Source organism: Aedes aegypti, chromosome 1, assembly GCF_002204515.2.
Source record: "Aedes aegypti strain LVP_AGWG chromosome 1, AaegL5.0 Primary Assembly, whole genome shotgun sequence".
Lineage (NCBI taxonomy): Eukaryota > Metazoa > Arthropoda > Insecta > Diptera > Culicidae > Aedes > Aedes aegypti.
Window position 1 is genome coordinate 3397728 of NC_035107.1, and position 15583 is coordinate 3413310.

The 15583-nt window shown below is 39.5% G+C and overlaps 1 protein-coding gene across 1 annotated transcript in view; it reads left to right on the plus strand.

The window, feature by feature from the left end:
- Positions 1-4170: 4170 nt before the first annotated feature.
- The window catches only part of LOC5574530 (DDB1- and CUL4-associated factor 7), a 28977-nt gene continuing 17564 nt past the window's right edge, over positions 4171-15583 (plus strand). The window contains exons 1-3 of the mRNA XM_001655133.2: positions 4171-4517; positions 10025-10097; positions 10248-10568. Coding sequence (XP_001655183.2) covers positions 10378-10568 — 191 coding nt within the window. The 5' untranslated portion in view covers positions 4171-4517; positions 10025-10097; positions 10248-10377. The remainder of the gene's footprint in view (positions 4518-10024; positions 10098-10247; positions 10569-15583) is intronic.

The window sequence follows — 15583 nt, forward strand, 5'->3', positions numbered from 1 at the left end:
AAATCATGGGGATGCAGTATGTGTGGATTACTGTAATCCTCTGAACACTCGACGACGATTATGTCTCCGAAGATCCTTATACGTTTTACCCATTTCTCCGTCTTTGGAAGTGAACCCGAAGCCAACGCGAAAGTTTTATGAATTTCTTGTTTGACAAATAACAAAGAACTCAGAAATTTCAATGGTTGCTGGGACGAAAATTTCAGTTCACTGTGATTTTTATAGCAACCCACTTTGATCAGGTGTTCCAGTCATTGCGCCGAAATGTGCCACAGCTGCGCGAGGCACAGTGCGTAGAGTGACCACCCCCTTGCGACAGCGCCACGTAACAGGAGCATAACGACATACTTTGAAATGACCAGTACAAGCTTTACACACGCTGACGAGAAAAGATGAACGTCTGTTCTCTGTGGTAATATCATCAGTGTTGTCGTTTCGTATAATGGACTATGGACCTGTTCACAAATTTTATCTCGCTGAAGGGGGTGGGTGGGTGTCCTTAAAACGTGACAGCGCATACAAGATTCGTAGAACATTCATTAAAAAAGCCTTACAAGGGGGTGCGTGGGTGTTAAAAATGGCCTATAACGGCGTTATGAAATTTGGGAATGAAGCCTAGAGTTCATTTGCATATTTTATAACGCCAAAAATGGTCATTTTTGGCACCCACCCATCCAGGCCATAATACAATAAATTATCTGAATACCTACATGAAGGCGCTCTCATTCTTTCCAAAAACGTTTCAAAATATTTCGAGCACATGGTGGTTCTGTGTCTTCGGTTTTGACAGATGCACTTTGCCGAAATTCAGTAAAAATATTTGTTTGCTGATTGTTTTGGTAAAATGAATTACCGAGTCTCAGTCATTTATGAAAACTACCGATTTTCGTCAATTTGTATCTGTCAATATCGCCCTGATATCGCTCATCTGTCAAAATTGAACGAGATTTCAGTAAAAATATGTTTTACCGGCTGAATTCGTCATTTAAGTTTACCGAAATTAAATTCTACGATTAAGTGTGTTTAGCGTTGTGAAATTTGTGAATGGGCCCTGATTGAATAAAAACAAAAATTCACCAAACTTTCTATGACCCAAATGGATCACTGCATAAAAATCTTCTTTTCTCTTTCATTCTTACATAAAACTTGTAAACAACAAGGCCAGTAAACGTCAAAATCTCATACAAAATCAAAACAGTGCGGAGCCTTAATGGGTGATATGAATAAAAAACTTTGAACTACTACTAGCATCTACTGAAAAACAAAATCCACAAAGTTTACTACACTTTTGGTATGAATAAAAAACTTTTCGAACATGTAGTACCGTGCACCCCCGCTAATTTAAACGGTACCTCATGCAAACCATCGGGGTTCATTTTTAATTTGAACATCTGGTCACCCTAGAAACGTGTTTCTGGTTATCTTTTTCACTGTTTTGTTTTGATTCTGCTTTCCGTTCCACAGCGTTCCATCTCACTTCATTCCGTTCCATGAGCTAAATGACGATTGAACCATTTTTAATTTGAACGATGTGCAAATTAGCGGGGTACAGATTAAAAAGTGTTCAGATTAAATGTGGTCGAACCAACGGGGGTACCCGGTACTTACTACTTTCGAACATGAGCAGTGACTGAAGCTGCACGTTAAGAAATTTCCATTCAGAGTGCAGAGTGATTCTGCACGTAAAGAACAATCTATTCAGAGTGACGCCTAAAATCAATACAATCATGCATATGAAGAAAATGCATGGAATATAATCGATTACGCGACTATTTGCACAAATCATGAAGGTGCTGTTATTTGACAAAATTTGTAGTGTAATTTTGCGATTAGTCTGGTATTCTCTTTATGTCTATGATTTTATGATGATGGTACATCAAAGAATTTTCTGGGTGGTTTTCGGCCTTCGCCAACGCCAGTGATTGATGATGTTTTAAATACTAGCTTAACATCTGTGAAGAGATCTTGAGATTACAGCTATCAAATTTGGAACCACATATTTTCTAGCACCAGTACTGAGATTCTGGTGAAATTGAGGTAGAATTTTGATGCTCCCCGTGTGTTTTCTTAACAGCATGTTGAATAGGGTCCTAAAGCCCTGTCCAAATTTTAGTGCCAAACGCTTAAGTTTAGGCCAATAACACATGTTTACTCAATTTTCTAATGTTTTCCGTTGGTTTGAGTCCAAAAAACATTTTTTTAGATTTTGTCACACTCCTTGGCTTAAACTCAAATTTTGGGTGTATTTTGTTTTCCGTGTCCCTTCCGAAATGTCAGATAGGAACAACCCCAGTGGTAAAACTAAAACCCCTGTGGTGTTTTTGTCAACTAAGCGAACGTCAAACATGATCTTAAGTGTCAAGGTTCATTTATGGACCCAATTTTTAAATTAAAGTTTAAACAAGATATAGCCGTTATTTGAGCGGGAAATATTGCTAAAGTAGTTGCAGTAAAATGCTCTTTCGTGTTATTGAATAAAAACAAGATTTCATTAAAAATTTTAGGACCCAATTCCGGAAGTTCTAAGTGTTTCTGCGATATTCTCGTTATTTTGGTGGGGTTTCTGATAGTATCCTTGGAATGTCTAGAACTTAGAATGTCGAGATTTTTATGGGAATTGTAGTGATTCCATTGGTAGTCGTTAGAATTCAATGAGGATCTCCCCTAAAACACCAGGGTTCCCTTTGAAATTATCAAAATTCTTGTCGATTTTACAAAAAATCCCATTGAAATCTATAAAATATTTACCGACATTCAAAAGGTTTATATTAAAGCTTTGCTTTGAAATTCCAACGGAACTGGAGATCAACGGAATCTTAAAGGTTTTTACAATAATTACGAAGATTGATTTTCAGAATTACAAATATTCACACAATAATTCGCAGGAATCCCACCGCAATCTCATATATTCTTACAGAAATACCGTCTCAAAGATACCCACAAAATTCCAAGAGATTAATATTCGGAATCCCATTCCCACCCCAATTCTAGAGTTTTCACCAGATTCCTAATATTTTCGCAATATTCCTAGAATGGTATTTAAACTTCCAGAATTATCATAAAAAATCCGACATCCCTATCGGAATCCCAAATTTCCTACAGGAATTCTGAGATGTCAGAGTTTACAAGTAAAATTCCAAATTACATTATAATTATCTGAATTCCTACCGACATCCTAAAATTCCTAGAAAATAACATAATTATTGTAATGCCAGAATTCACACGGATATTACAAATTGCTACTGCCGGTAATCTTACCGGAATCTCAGCATTGGCGGGGCGAATGTTTTCGTAATCTCAGAATTCCTAAGCAAAACTCAAAATACCTTCCGAAATATCAAAACTCATATCGTTTTCCCATGATTTTTACTCAAAAGTAAATTATTCCATTCAATTCCGCAATCTCAAAGCATGTATAGCAACCTCTGAAGCTAACTACCAGTAGCTTTGTAGTAAATGCTACCTTTATTCATAGCAATGCGTTGTTTGTAGTATGTTCGAAATGTGTAGAAAGGAAAATGACACAAACATGTTCCACTCGTGTTCCACATATAGCGTTTACTACCGAGAATGTAGTAAACTCAACTTTACTCCTGACTTTACTACATTTTATTCATACGGCCCAATGGGCGTTGGCGAAGACCGAAAACCACTCAGAAAATTCTTTGATGTACCATCATCATAAAATCATAGACATAAAGAGAATACCAGACTAATCGCAAAATTACACTACAAATCTTGTCAAATTACAGCACCTTCATGATTTTGTGCAAATTGTCGCGTAATCGATTAGATTCCATACATTTCCGCCATATGCATGATTGTATTAATTTTAAGCGTCACTCTGAATAGATTGTTCTTTACGTGCAGAATCACTCTGCACCCTGAATGGAAATTTCTTAACGTGCAGCTTCAGTCACTGCTCATGTTCGAATGTAGTAAGTACTACATGTTCGAAAAGTTTTTTATTCATACCAAAAGTGTAGTAAACTTTGTGGATTTTGTTTTTCAGTAGATGCTACATGTAGTAAAGTTCAACGTTTTTTATTCATACCACCCAATATCTAGTGGTTCAGCCCCCTACACAAGTAACAAATTCACCTACCTACTTTGTAAAACGACTTTGATCTAATTTTTCGCCCGCCCTGTTCGAATTCGCCCTCCTCATTTCTTCTCGTGTCCTTTGTTTTCTTTTCGCGAGTGTGTTTGACTGACGGTCGTGTCGTCGCGTCGCTGAAAAGGATTTTCTAGTTTCCGAATGTGATATTTTTTTCTCGCCGCAAGAAAATCCTTGAACAAAACAACGGGAATGTTTTGCGTGTATTCTTGGAAGAACTAATGCGGTGGACGTGATACCAGACAATATTGAATATCGGAAAGAATAATGCGTACGGGCCTATCGAAAATTTGTGACCCCAGACGAACTGAAGAAGTACTCTAGGCAGGAAGAAAAAAATCTGCGTGGAAAATTTGACTTACCCGAAAATTGGACCAGCTTTGGAGGCAACAAACCGGAGGTAAGTTGCACTGATACGTCTAGCGCTCGATCGAGACGGTTTTCAGTATGTGCGTCACTGCACGCCGTGAATTCGTGACACAATAAAGAAGCTGCTGACAACGAGCCGGGAAAACTGCACGATTGGAAGACGAAACGCAGAAGATTTCCGTCACTGACCAATGAGACGTCGTGACACTTTTTCTACGCTTTTTCTTTCTTCGTGCAGCGGTCAGATCACACTTACAGGGCTGGTAGCAGGTCTCTTTTTAGGGACTTGATCTCTATTTAGATGCTAGTCTCTAAGAAGTCTGTTTAAATGGAAGATATCTTAAAGTGCCTTTATTATTAACAAAAATGGTATCTATAGTCTTTGTTTTCCTCTTGCTTCTTCCTCTCCTTATTCTTGGCATTACGTCCTACCTGGGACAAAGCCTGCTTCTCAGCGAGTGTTCAATGAGCACTTCCACAGTTATTAACTGAGAGCTTTCTTTGCCAAAGTTGCCATTTTTGCATTCGTATATCGTGTGACAGATACGACGATACTCTATGTCCATGGAACTCAAGAAAAATTCCATTGCGAAAAGATCCTGGACCGATCGGGAATCGAATCCAGACACCGCTAGCACGGCTTTGCTTAGTAGTCGCGGACTCTAACCACTCGGCTTGGGAAGCCCCTCTTGCTCTTTTCAGTGAATAATGGTGTATAGTAAGGGCTCCGGCGAAATCTTCAGAGACTCTTATTAGGATCATTCTCCCGGAATTTCTTTATAGACTATTCAAGGAAAAGCAAACTCTGCTAGTAATTTCTCTAAAGATTTCTATTTTAATTCCTTCATGAGCTCCTTCAGGTATAATCTCCAGGAAATCATCAGTTCTCACAAAAAAAATCTTCAATGATTCGTGCCAGGGTGTCGATTCCTAATCGATTTCTAAAAGGGATCTTGAAGATAAAGCACTCGTTCTGATTTCCCTGTGTTCAATTTGTCCGTCTGTTCCATCGCCAAGATCCTTTCCAGTTGCTGTTAGTCGTCTGAAGTCCGATCAATTCTGTTGTTGTGGTGATTTATTAGTGTTGTGAAACTGGCAACACTGAACTGAGAGCACCTGAGAGCGTATATATGAGTTTTGTATGAAAAGAAGAAAATCAGTTCTCGCGGAACATTACTAAAGGACCTATGTACAAATGAGAGATTCTCTCCTCTCTCGTTCTATTTCGATTATAACAGTGGAATACTAAAGATTAATATGACTCAGTTATTAATGAAAGAGAAAGTAAACAAAGAGAGCCTCTCAATGTTAGATAGGTCCTTTAGTAATGTTCCGCGAGAGTTGGAAGTTGGAGAGTTTGAAAATCATTCTTTCCGAATTATTGAGGGTCCGCAAGTTCGACATCGTAGCGCTGCAGGAGGTTTGCTGGAAAGGGTCGACGGTACATACGTATAGGGATGGTTATACCATCTACCAGAGCTGCGACAACAGACATGAGCTGGGCACAGCTTGTATCGTGATGGACGAAATGCAGAGGCGCGTGATTGGGTGGTGGCCAATCGACAACAGAAAGTGCAAGTTGAGGATCAAAGGCCGTTTGTTCAATATCAGCACAATCAACGTGCACAGCCCTCACCTAGCAAGTGACGATGACGATAAGGACGCTTTCTACGCGCAGCTGGAACGTGAATACGACGGCTGCCCAAGCCATGATGTCAAAATCGTTATCGGAGATCTCAACGCCCAGGTTGGCCAGGAGGAGGAATTTAGACCGACTATAGGGAAGTTCAGCGCTCACCAGCTTACGAACGAAAACGGCCTTAGACTGATTGATTTCGCCGCCTCCAGAAACATGGCCATACGTAGTACCTACTTCCAGCACAACCTCCCGTATCGGTACACCTGGAGATCACCCCAACAAACTGAATCGCAAATCGACCACGTTTTGATTGATGAAAGACACTTCTCGGCCATTATCGACGTCAGAACCAAGGGTGGAATTGGCGGCTCTTTATTGCTACCCCAACGTGTAGCTGGTTCTAAAATGTAAACAACCATACAAAATTACGACCAAACAATGGTGGAGGCGTAATCAATTTTGTCGAAAACATCTATTTTGTAAATTCAGCGGAATTTTCTGATTTAATTGCTAACAGTGCACTGTAGTAGCACGTAGCAAATAATTGCTTGCAAACAATATTCTTCAAGCGCATTTATTACCTGAAATCTTGTGAATAATATTTTTTACTATTCCGCGTTAAGCCTTAAAACTGGTTCTGGACTTAGGTTAGCGGCTTTTCAATTTTACTCCCATTTGACAGCCGCCCTCCACCCTTGGTCAGAACTTATCGCGGCGCAAACATCGATTCGGACCACAACCTAGTGACGGTTAAAGTGCGCCAACGACTCTCCGTTGTGAACAACATTCGGTACCGACGCCCGCCACGGTACAATCTGGAACGACTCAAGCTACCCGAAGTCGCAACTGATTACGCGCAAAGCCTTGAAGCAGCGTTGCCTGAAGAGGGAGAGCTCACCGAAGCCCCTCTTGAGGACTGCTGGAGTAGTCGCAAAGCAGCCATAAACAACGCAGCGGAAGGTACCATTGGGTTCGTGGAAGCATATCGACGGAACGGTTGGTTCGACGAGGAGTGTCAGACGGTTTTGGACGAGAAGAATGCAGCGCGGGTGATGATGCTGCAGCAAGGCACCCGTCAAAACGTGGAACGATACAAACAGAAGCGAAGACAGTAAACCCATCTATTCCGGGATAAAAAGCGCCGCCTGGAAGAGTTGGAGTGCGAAGAGATGGAGCAGCTGTATCGTTCTCAAGAAACACGAAAGTTCTACAAGAAGCTAAATGCATCCCGCAAAGGCTTTGTGCCGCGAGCCGAAATGTGCCGGGATAAGGATGGAGGTATCTTGACGGACGAACGTGAGGTGATTGAAAGGTGGAAGCAGCACTACGATGAACACCTAAATGGCGCAGAGGAGGAAGATCAAGACAGCAGGAGGAATGGCTTCATAAGTACGGCAGATGAGGGAGACGTGCTAACTCCCACAATAGGTGAAGTTAAGGATGCTATCAAACAGCTCAAGAACAACAAAACAGCTGGAAAGGATGGTATTGGAGCGGAACTTATTAAAATGGGCCCGGACAGGTTGGCCACTTGTCTGCACCGATTGATAGCCAGGATCTGGGATACAGAACAGCTACCGGAGGAGTGGAAGGAAGGAATAATATACCCAATATATAAAAAGGGTGATAAGTTAGAATATGAGAACTATCGAGCGATCACCATTCTTAATGCAGCCTATAAAGTGCTTTCCCAGATCATCTTCCGTCGTCTATCGCCACTGGCAAGCAGATTTGTGGGAAGTTATCAATCCGGTTTTGTGGATGGGCGATCGACGACAGACCAAATCTTTATGTTGCGGCAGATCCTCCAAAAGTGTCGCGAATATCAAGTCCCTACGCACCACCTATTCATCGATTTCAAAGCGGCCTATGATACCATCGACCGCGAAGAGCTATGGAAGATTATGGACGAGAATGGTTTTCCCGGGAAACTGACTAGACTGATCAAAGCAACGATGGATAGTGTACAGTGTTGTGTGAAGATATGGGGTGCATTATCGGACCCGTTTGAAACACGCAAAGGACTTCGACAAGGCGATGGTCTTTCCTGCCTCCTGTTCAATATTGTGCTAGAAGGTGTTATGAAACGGGCGGGCTTCAACATGCGGGGCACGATCTTCAATAAATCCAGCCAGTTCATTTGTTTCGCTGACGACGTGGACATTGTCGGAAGAACGTTCCAGGTGGTTGCTGAACAGTATACCAAGCTGAAACGTGAAGCAGATCGGGTTTGGATTGAAGGTAAATACGTCGAAGACGAAATATCTGCTGGCTGGAGGAACCGAGCGCGATAGAGCTCGCATAGGCAGACGCGTGACGATCGACGGGGATGAGTTCGAGGTGGTGGACGAATTTGTCTACCTCGGATCATTGATAACGTTGGATAACAACTGCAGCAGAGAAGTTCAAAGACGTATCATTGCCGGAAGTCGTGCTTACTATGGACTCCACAAGACCTTGCGGTCTGGTAAACTTCACTTCCGTAGTATGTGTACCATGTACAAGACGCTAATAAGACCGGTAGTCCTCTACGGGCATGAGACGTGGACAATGCTCGAAGAGGACCTGCAAGCGCTAGGAGTTTTTGAACGACGTGTGCTTAGGACGATCTTTGGCGGAGTATGTGAGAACGGCGTATGGAGGAGAAGAATGAACCACGAGCTACGGTGAACCCAGTATCACGAAAGTCGCCAAAGCTGGAAGGGTACGATGGGCGGGACATGTTGTGAGAATGCCGGACAACAATCCCGCAAAAAATGGTGTTCAACTCAAATCCGGCCGGTACAAGACGAAGGGGAGCGCAACGAGCTAGGTGGTTTGACCAAGTGGAGCAGGATCTTGGAAGTGTGGGGCGATCGAGGAATTGGAGGTTAGCAGCCATGGACCGAGTTAGTTGGCGTAACATTGTGGCGCAGGTGATGTCTTGAAGGACGTAGAGCCAGCAAAAGTAAGTAAGTCTAAGTTATCAACCTAAAACAAACTGTTGGTGTTTAAATATGTACTTCGACCTATAATGACAAACTGTTTCCCAGTATGGGGAAAGTTTGCCAAATCGCATCGGAACGCCTACAAGTGAAGCAGAATAAGTTATTTAAAATGGTTCTTATTTTGGACCCCTTCTTCTCGACACAAGAACTGCATCGTCTATCCAAAAGGAAATCCATCGACGAAATTCATCGAACGAGCAACAAGGGCCTCCATGATCTCATGTCAGATGTCAGCGAACCCACTCAAAGAAGCTCTAGCAACTTAACCACTGTGATGATTAAACTCAAATTAATTTCATGGTTTTCAAGAATTGCTCAAAAACTTTTGAACAGATATTAACTTTTATTATCGGCTTTACATGAAAGCATATATCGTGTAGTATGGTACAAGTTACTTGCATTTAAACGATAGTTTTTGAAAATTTTCCATGCATTCCTCAACATTTTCCTTAGGTGGCTCATTTTGTCCCGAGCACCCCTAGTCGAGTCAAATACATAGGTAGATAACGATAGGTGTGCGATCTTTTGAAACTATCTAGGTAAATTTATCTATAGGTACTTAGCTCATGTTAGTATTTAAAGTAGTCAATTTCTTCGGTGGATGCGAGTGAATGCAGGCTCAAGTAAGAATTCAATTGAATTCGATTCAAATTTAAAATTGCACACACATTGTAGATTGGTTCATATCTATAATTATTGGGAACGTATTTTCAAATCTTTATTTTTGGACTAATTGATATACTATTTTGAGAAGTCAATATTATTTTGCCGTCAGTCCGCTACCAGCCCTGCGTCACTGTGTCGTGACACTTTTTCTACGTTTCCTTTCTTCGTGAGGCGGTCAGCTCATCACACTATCGGACGACCAGAAGAAAACATCTTTCAATTTCGTTTCGTTGTTTTGTTTTCTAGGCTGCACACATTTCTCGGCGAGGCGCACCGCGAGAAAGCAGGACAGGAACTCCCGGATATAAATAGTTCGTGGGTGAGTATGATTTAATTGGCTTCGATGCGAGTTTCCGAATCGATTTCAGTCATTCGTTCGGTAGACAACAGTTCGAACAGCATCCAAATCACATAATCTGGTCAGAAATCGAACGATGGATAATTTGAGAAAAATCATTCACCTTTCCAGGAGTCAGCCGGATATCCCGGCGAGTCAGCAGACATCGAGTGCCGTCCGTCACATCGACGATAACAGCACCAGACTCAGGCGCCATCGGTCTCCGGGTGGTGGTATCGTTGGCTTCAGGGACACACGCAGGATGTCCGGAACGACGGGAAAGCGCAAGGAGATCTACAAGTACCTGGCGCCATGGCCACTGTACTCGATGAACTGGTCGGTCCGGCCGGACAAGCGCTTCCGATTGGCTCTGGGCAGCTTCGTCGAGGAGTACAACAACAAAGTGCAGATCATCAGTCTCGATGAGGATACGAGCGAGTTCAGCGCGAAAAGGTTAGTGCATTTTCTTTTAGAGTACGGCGCATCTAGATGCGAACAGTGAAATGATGTCGCATTACATGATTCTATCATTGTTTGATGTAGGCATCGGTAGTCGGTAATCTAATTGATTCTAGGCCCAATTCGCTAATAGTTTCAATCCATGCCTATCGGTTTTTGGGATGTAGCCAAATGTGGACATTTCCTCACGTATGCTTTTTGCAATAGCTCCTCAAGCATAGTGTCGATAATCGCATGTCGGTTCGATCTCTGCTGGACTTACTATTCGCGTGGGATGATTTAAGACTATTGCCTAATATTTTTATAGAACATCTTCTTTGATGAGCAAACATTTAATATGAATAGAAGATCTTGTTTAACATTCAACTGACATTGTACATTTATTAGGAATCACCCAAGTTCATGTTTTGTTTCACATAAACTGAAATAGTTGTTGGATAGATAGGTAATTATCAAGGCGGCTACAGCTCCTCCTAAGGTGATACATTATGCTCACTTCGTCTTCGAAAATAGCCCCTATTCGTTTTGCTGGTCTGCTCGATAGGTAGACGGTTTGACAGTTCGATAGGTAGATTTCTAGCGTAACATTTGAAAAGGGCCTATCTGCAAAACGTAAACATTGAGAAATTCTCAATTGAAGATTCCGTACCATATTTATAATTCCTATTTTAAACACATTCGCATTTTTACTAGTTTCATACCTGTGTTCGACACCCATTAAAGTCTGTTGCGTAGCCCATTATGTTTCTAATCTCAAATAACACAACAACTCGTAAAAATTGTTGAATTCAAACATCATCGGCAGATAGGCCCTTTTATGAATCTTCAAACCAGTTAGGCCCTTTCAGTTAGGCCCTTTGATTGAACATGGTTTCAGTTAGGCCCTTTTATAATTTGCTAATTTTATTGATTTTTGAATTGGTTTGCATAAATCTTGAACAAAATTTAGCGATTATGTGAAAAAAACACTATAAAATAGCTAAATATTGGAAATTTTCGGTTGAAGATTCAGTACCATATTGATTATTCCTATTTCAAACCCATTCGCTTTTTACTAGTTTCATACTTGGGGAAGATCCAAAAATCGTTTTTCGGGATTTCTAGAACCCTTCTACCCCCTCTGTCACGCTTTTTCCAATACCCAATCCATGCACTGTCACATTTTAGTACATCCCCCCATTGGAGGAGGCCCCAATTGATGGACGTCATTTTCGGATAACCCCTTGTGTTCGACACTTATAATGGTCTATTACGTGGCTCACAACGATTTGAATTTCAAATAGCACAATAACTTGTAAAAATAGTTCAATTCAAACATCATCCGCAGATAGGCCCTTTTACGAATTTTCAAACCAGTTAGGCCCTTTTTGAATTTGCTAATTTTATTGATTATTGAAGTGATTTGCATAATTCTTCGACAACATTTAATGATTATGTGAGAAAACAACACAATATCATACAAGCTATATATTGGAAACTATTCTATACAAAATCAGCAACATTGATTATTGATATTTCAAACCCATTAACTTTTTTTTACTAGTTTTATACTTGTGTTAGACACTCATTATGGTTTATTACGTGGCCCAGAACGTTAGTAATCTCAAATAGCATAACGACTCGTGAAAATGGTGGCATTCAAATATCATCAGCAGTTAGGCCCTTTAATGAATCTTCAAACCAGTTAGGCCCTTTCAGTTAGGCCCTTCGATTCGACATGGTTTCAGTTAGGCCCTTTTATTAAACATAGTTCCAGTTAGGCCCTTTTGAAATTTGTTGATTTTATTGCGTATTGAAGTGAATTTCATAGTTCTTAAATAAAATAAAGCGAGAGAAAAACAATGTAATAGCTAAATGTTGGATATTCTCGGTTGAAGGTTCAGTACCTTATTGATTATATCTATTTCAAACCCATTCACTTTTTTACTTGTTTTATACTTGAGAGCCTTCCTTAGCCGAGCAGTTTAGGTCCGCGGCTACAAAGCAAAGCCATTCTGAAGGTATCTGAGTTCCATTCCCGGTCGGTCCAGGTTTTTTCGTAATGGAAATTTCTTTTACTTTCCTGAATATAGAGTACCTTCGTACTTGTCACACGATATACGAATGCGAAAATGGCAATTTGTCAAAGAAAGCTCTCAGTTTATAACTGTGGAAGTACTCATTGAACACAAAGCTTAGAAGCAGGCTCTGTCCCAGTGAGGACGTAATGCTAAGAAGAAGCATAAGAAGAATTCTTGCAGGGCTGTTAAAAGAAACAAACGAATTTGTTTTTGTGAAAATCGCGACTTTTGGAACTCGATCCACAACTAGAGGCAACAAATAAAAACTATTCAAAATTTGTAATGTATAATTGATTTTTTTTTCAGGATAAAAAAACAGTTTTTCAACTAACTTCGCATTAAGATTATGATAAAACTAGTAAAAAAGAGAATGGTTGAAATAGGAAATAGGAATCAATATAGTACTGAATCTTCAATAAAGAATTTTTATCAATCAATGTTGATTTTCTCACATATCTAATCGATTGATTTTGTTCTAAAACTTTGAAAATCACTTCGATAATCAATAAAATTAACAAATTTTAAAAGGGCCTAACTGGAACTAAGTTTAATAAAAGGGCCTAACTGGAGGGGCCTAACTGAAACCATGTTCAATTAAAGGGCCTAACTGGTTTGCAGACTCGTAAAAGGGCCTATCTGCCGATGATGTTTGAATTAAACCATTTTCACGAATTGTTCTGTTATTTAAGATTTAAGACGTTATGGGCCACCTAGTAGACTATTATGAGTGTCGAACACAAGTATAAAACTAGTAAATAGGAGAAAGGGTTTGAATTATGAATAATCAATATAGTACTGAATCTTCAATAAAGGATTTTCAATATTCAATGTTGATTTTCTCACATAATCGATTGATTTTGTTCCAAAACCTCGAAAATCTATTCAATAATCAATAAAATTAACAAATTTTAAAAGGGCCTAACTGGAACTATGATAAATAAAAGGGCCTAACTGGAGGGGCCTAATTGAAACCTTGTTCAATTAAAGGGCCTAATTGAAAGGGCCTAACTGGTTTGAAGACTCGTAAAAGGGCCTATCTGCCGATGATGTTTGAAATAAACATTTTTTACTTTTTTTATGTTATGTTAGATTTAAAACGTTACGTGGCCCAGTAATAGACTATGAGTGTCGAACAAAAGTTTAAAACTATTAGATAGCAATGAGTTTAAAATAGTAACAATCAATATGTTACAGAATCTTCAATCGAGCATTTCTGAATTTTTACGTTATGCTGATAGACCCTTTTCAAATATTTCACTAGGTTCCATTATGTGAGAAAAACACTATACAATGGCTAAATATTGAAAAATATGGAGGAAAATTAAAAATGCACGGAAGGGCCAATCTGATTTTGATGGAAATTTTCAGTTAGGCCCTTTTATGACCAGTTAGGCCCTCTTAGTTTTATCATTTTCAGATAGGCCCTTTTAAATTTGAATAAAATTACCATTAATAATGCATTTTGCATGCCCGTAAGAGTATGTAGGAGTAATTTACGTAAAAAATGATGCGAATAATGAATAATCAAGTTTGTTTACATTTTGCAGTTAGGCCCTTTTCAAATGTTACGCTAGTATTTCGTTCGCACTATTGGCAGCACGGTTAGTTTCAGTTTGAGCGTTATCCAGGCCAGGCAGTAATGTTTGTAAACTGTAAGTAAAATCCACACATCTTGGTAATTACCGTGAAGGCCCCATACTCTGCGCACTTAAGGATTTTTAAATTTCAAACAGCTGTAATTAATTGAAAACAAAACACAATCCTCTGAAATTTTAGGAGCAAATACTTATTGATTTCATGTATAAGGAAAAAATATAAAAGCTTCACTAAGTAATGATTTTTATTGCAAATTTTTAATTTTTCTCAAGGGTGTCCGTGTTCCTAACTCTGCGCACTCATTTTTGCAATGCTCCTTATTCTGCGCATTCAGGTTCCTAACTCTGCGCACTCGATACATTATTTATAACAGTTGAAGTATTTTGCTAAAAGCATTACTAGCATTCAAATTCTGAATTAATCTTAATTTTCTTGCTTTATACGGCTTTACGTCCCCAGTGGAGCGTGGAATGTCTCTAACATAGAAGTTTATTAAGTGAAGTGAATTTTATCTTTAATTCAATCCATGATAATTACTGTTACTGAATGCCATTAAGTGGAACTCTCAAAATAATCGAAATCATCATATGATTTCCAAAACATGTAATTAACTTAGTTTTCTAAAATCCAAAGCAACATACAAAAAGGGTACAAACTACATCTTTTTTGCATTCTTTCTTGGCGTGTAAAGGAAAATTAGCTTTGACTGTTTATGAATTTTCACTAGAAAATATAAAAACCAAATTTTCTTTTATTCGGTTCGGGTCCGAGTTTGAATAAAATTAATAAGAACCTGGTTCTGATTTGTTATATGTGAAACCCGAACATTCCTACTAAATACGAAGAATAGTTTAAGCGAAAGGGTATATCCATGCTTAATGTATTTTTCATCACTCAATCGACAAGTATCGCCGCCCTGTATAAGCATGACGTTATTAATGAACGATTCATATTTCAGATCAATAACAGTACTTTATTGGCGTTTCTATATAGCAAATACGATTAAACCTCGATGTTCCATTACACGATATTGACTCATGAAACTATACAAAAAATCAAAATTATTCTATTGCATGGTTAGGGAGCATTCAAAAATTACGTCCATCGTTCAGGGAAGGAGGAGTCTACGAAAATGTGACAATGCATCCATTAGGTACTGTTAAAATCGCGACAGGGAATTGAGGGGACGGAGTGTAGAAATCCTTAAAATATGTTGGACGTCATTTTTTAATCTTCCCTTACTATGATGATCCCCTTAAACAATTTACCAAAACATTTCCATTCCATATCTCGATGGTGTCGACAAGTCGATGGTTCCCTTCAATATCGACCTCTGGAGGGTTGATTGTATGT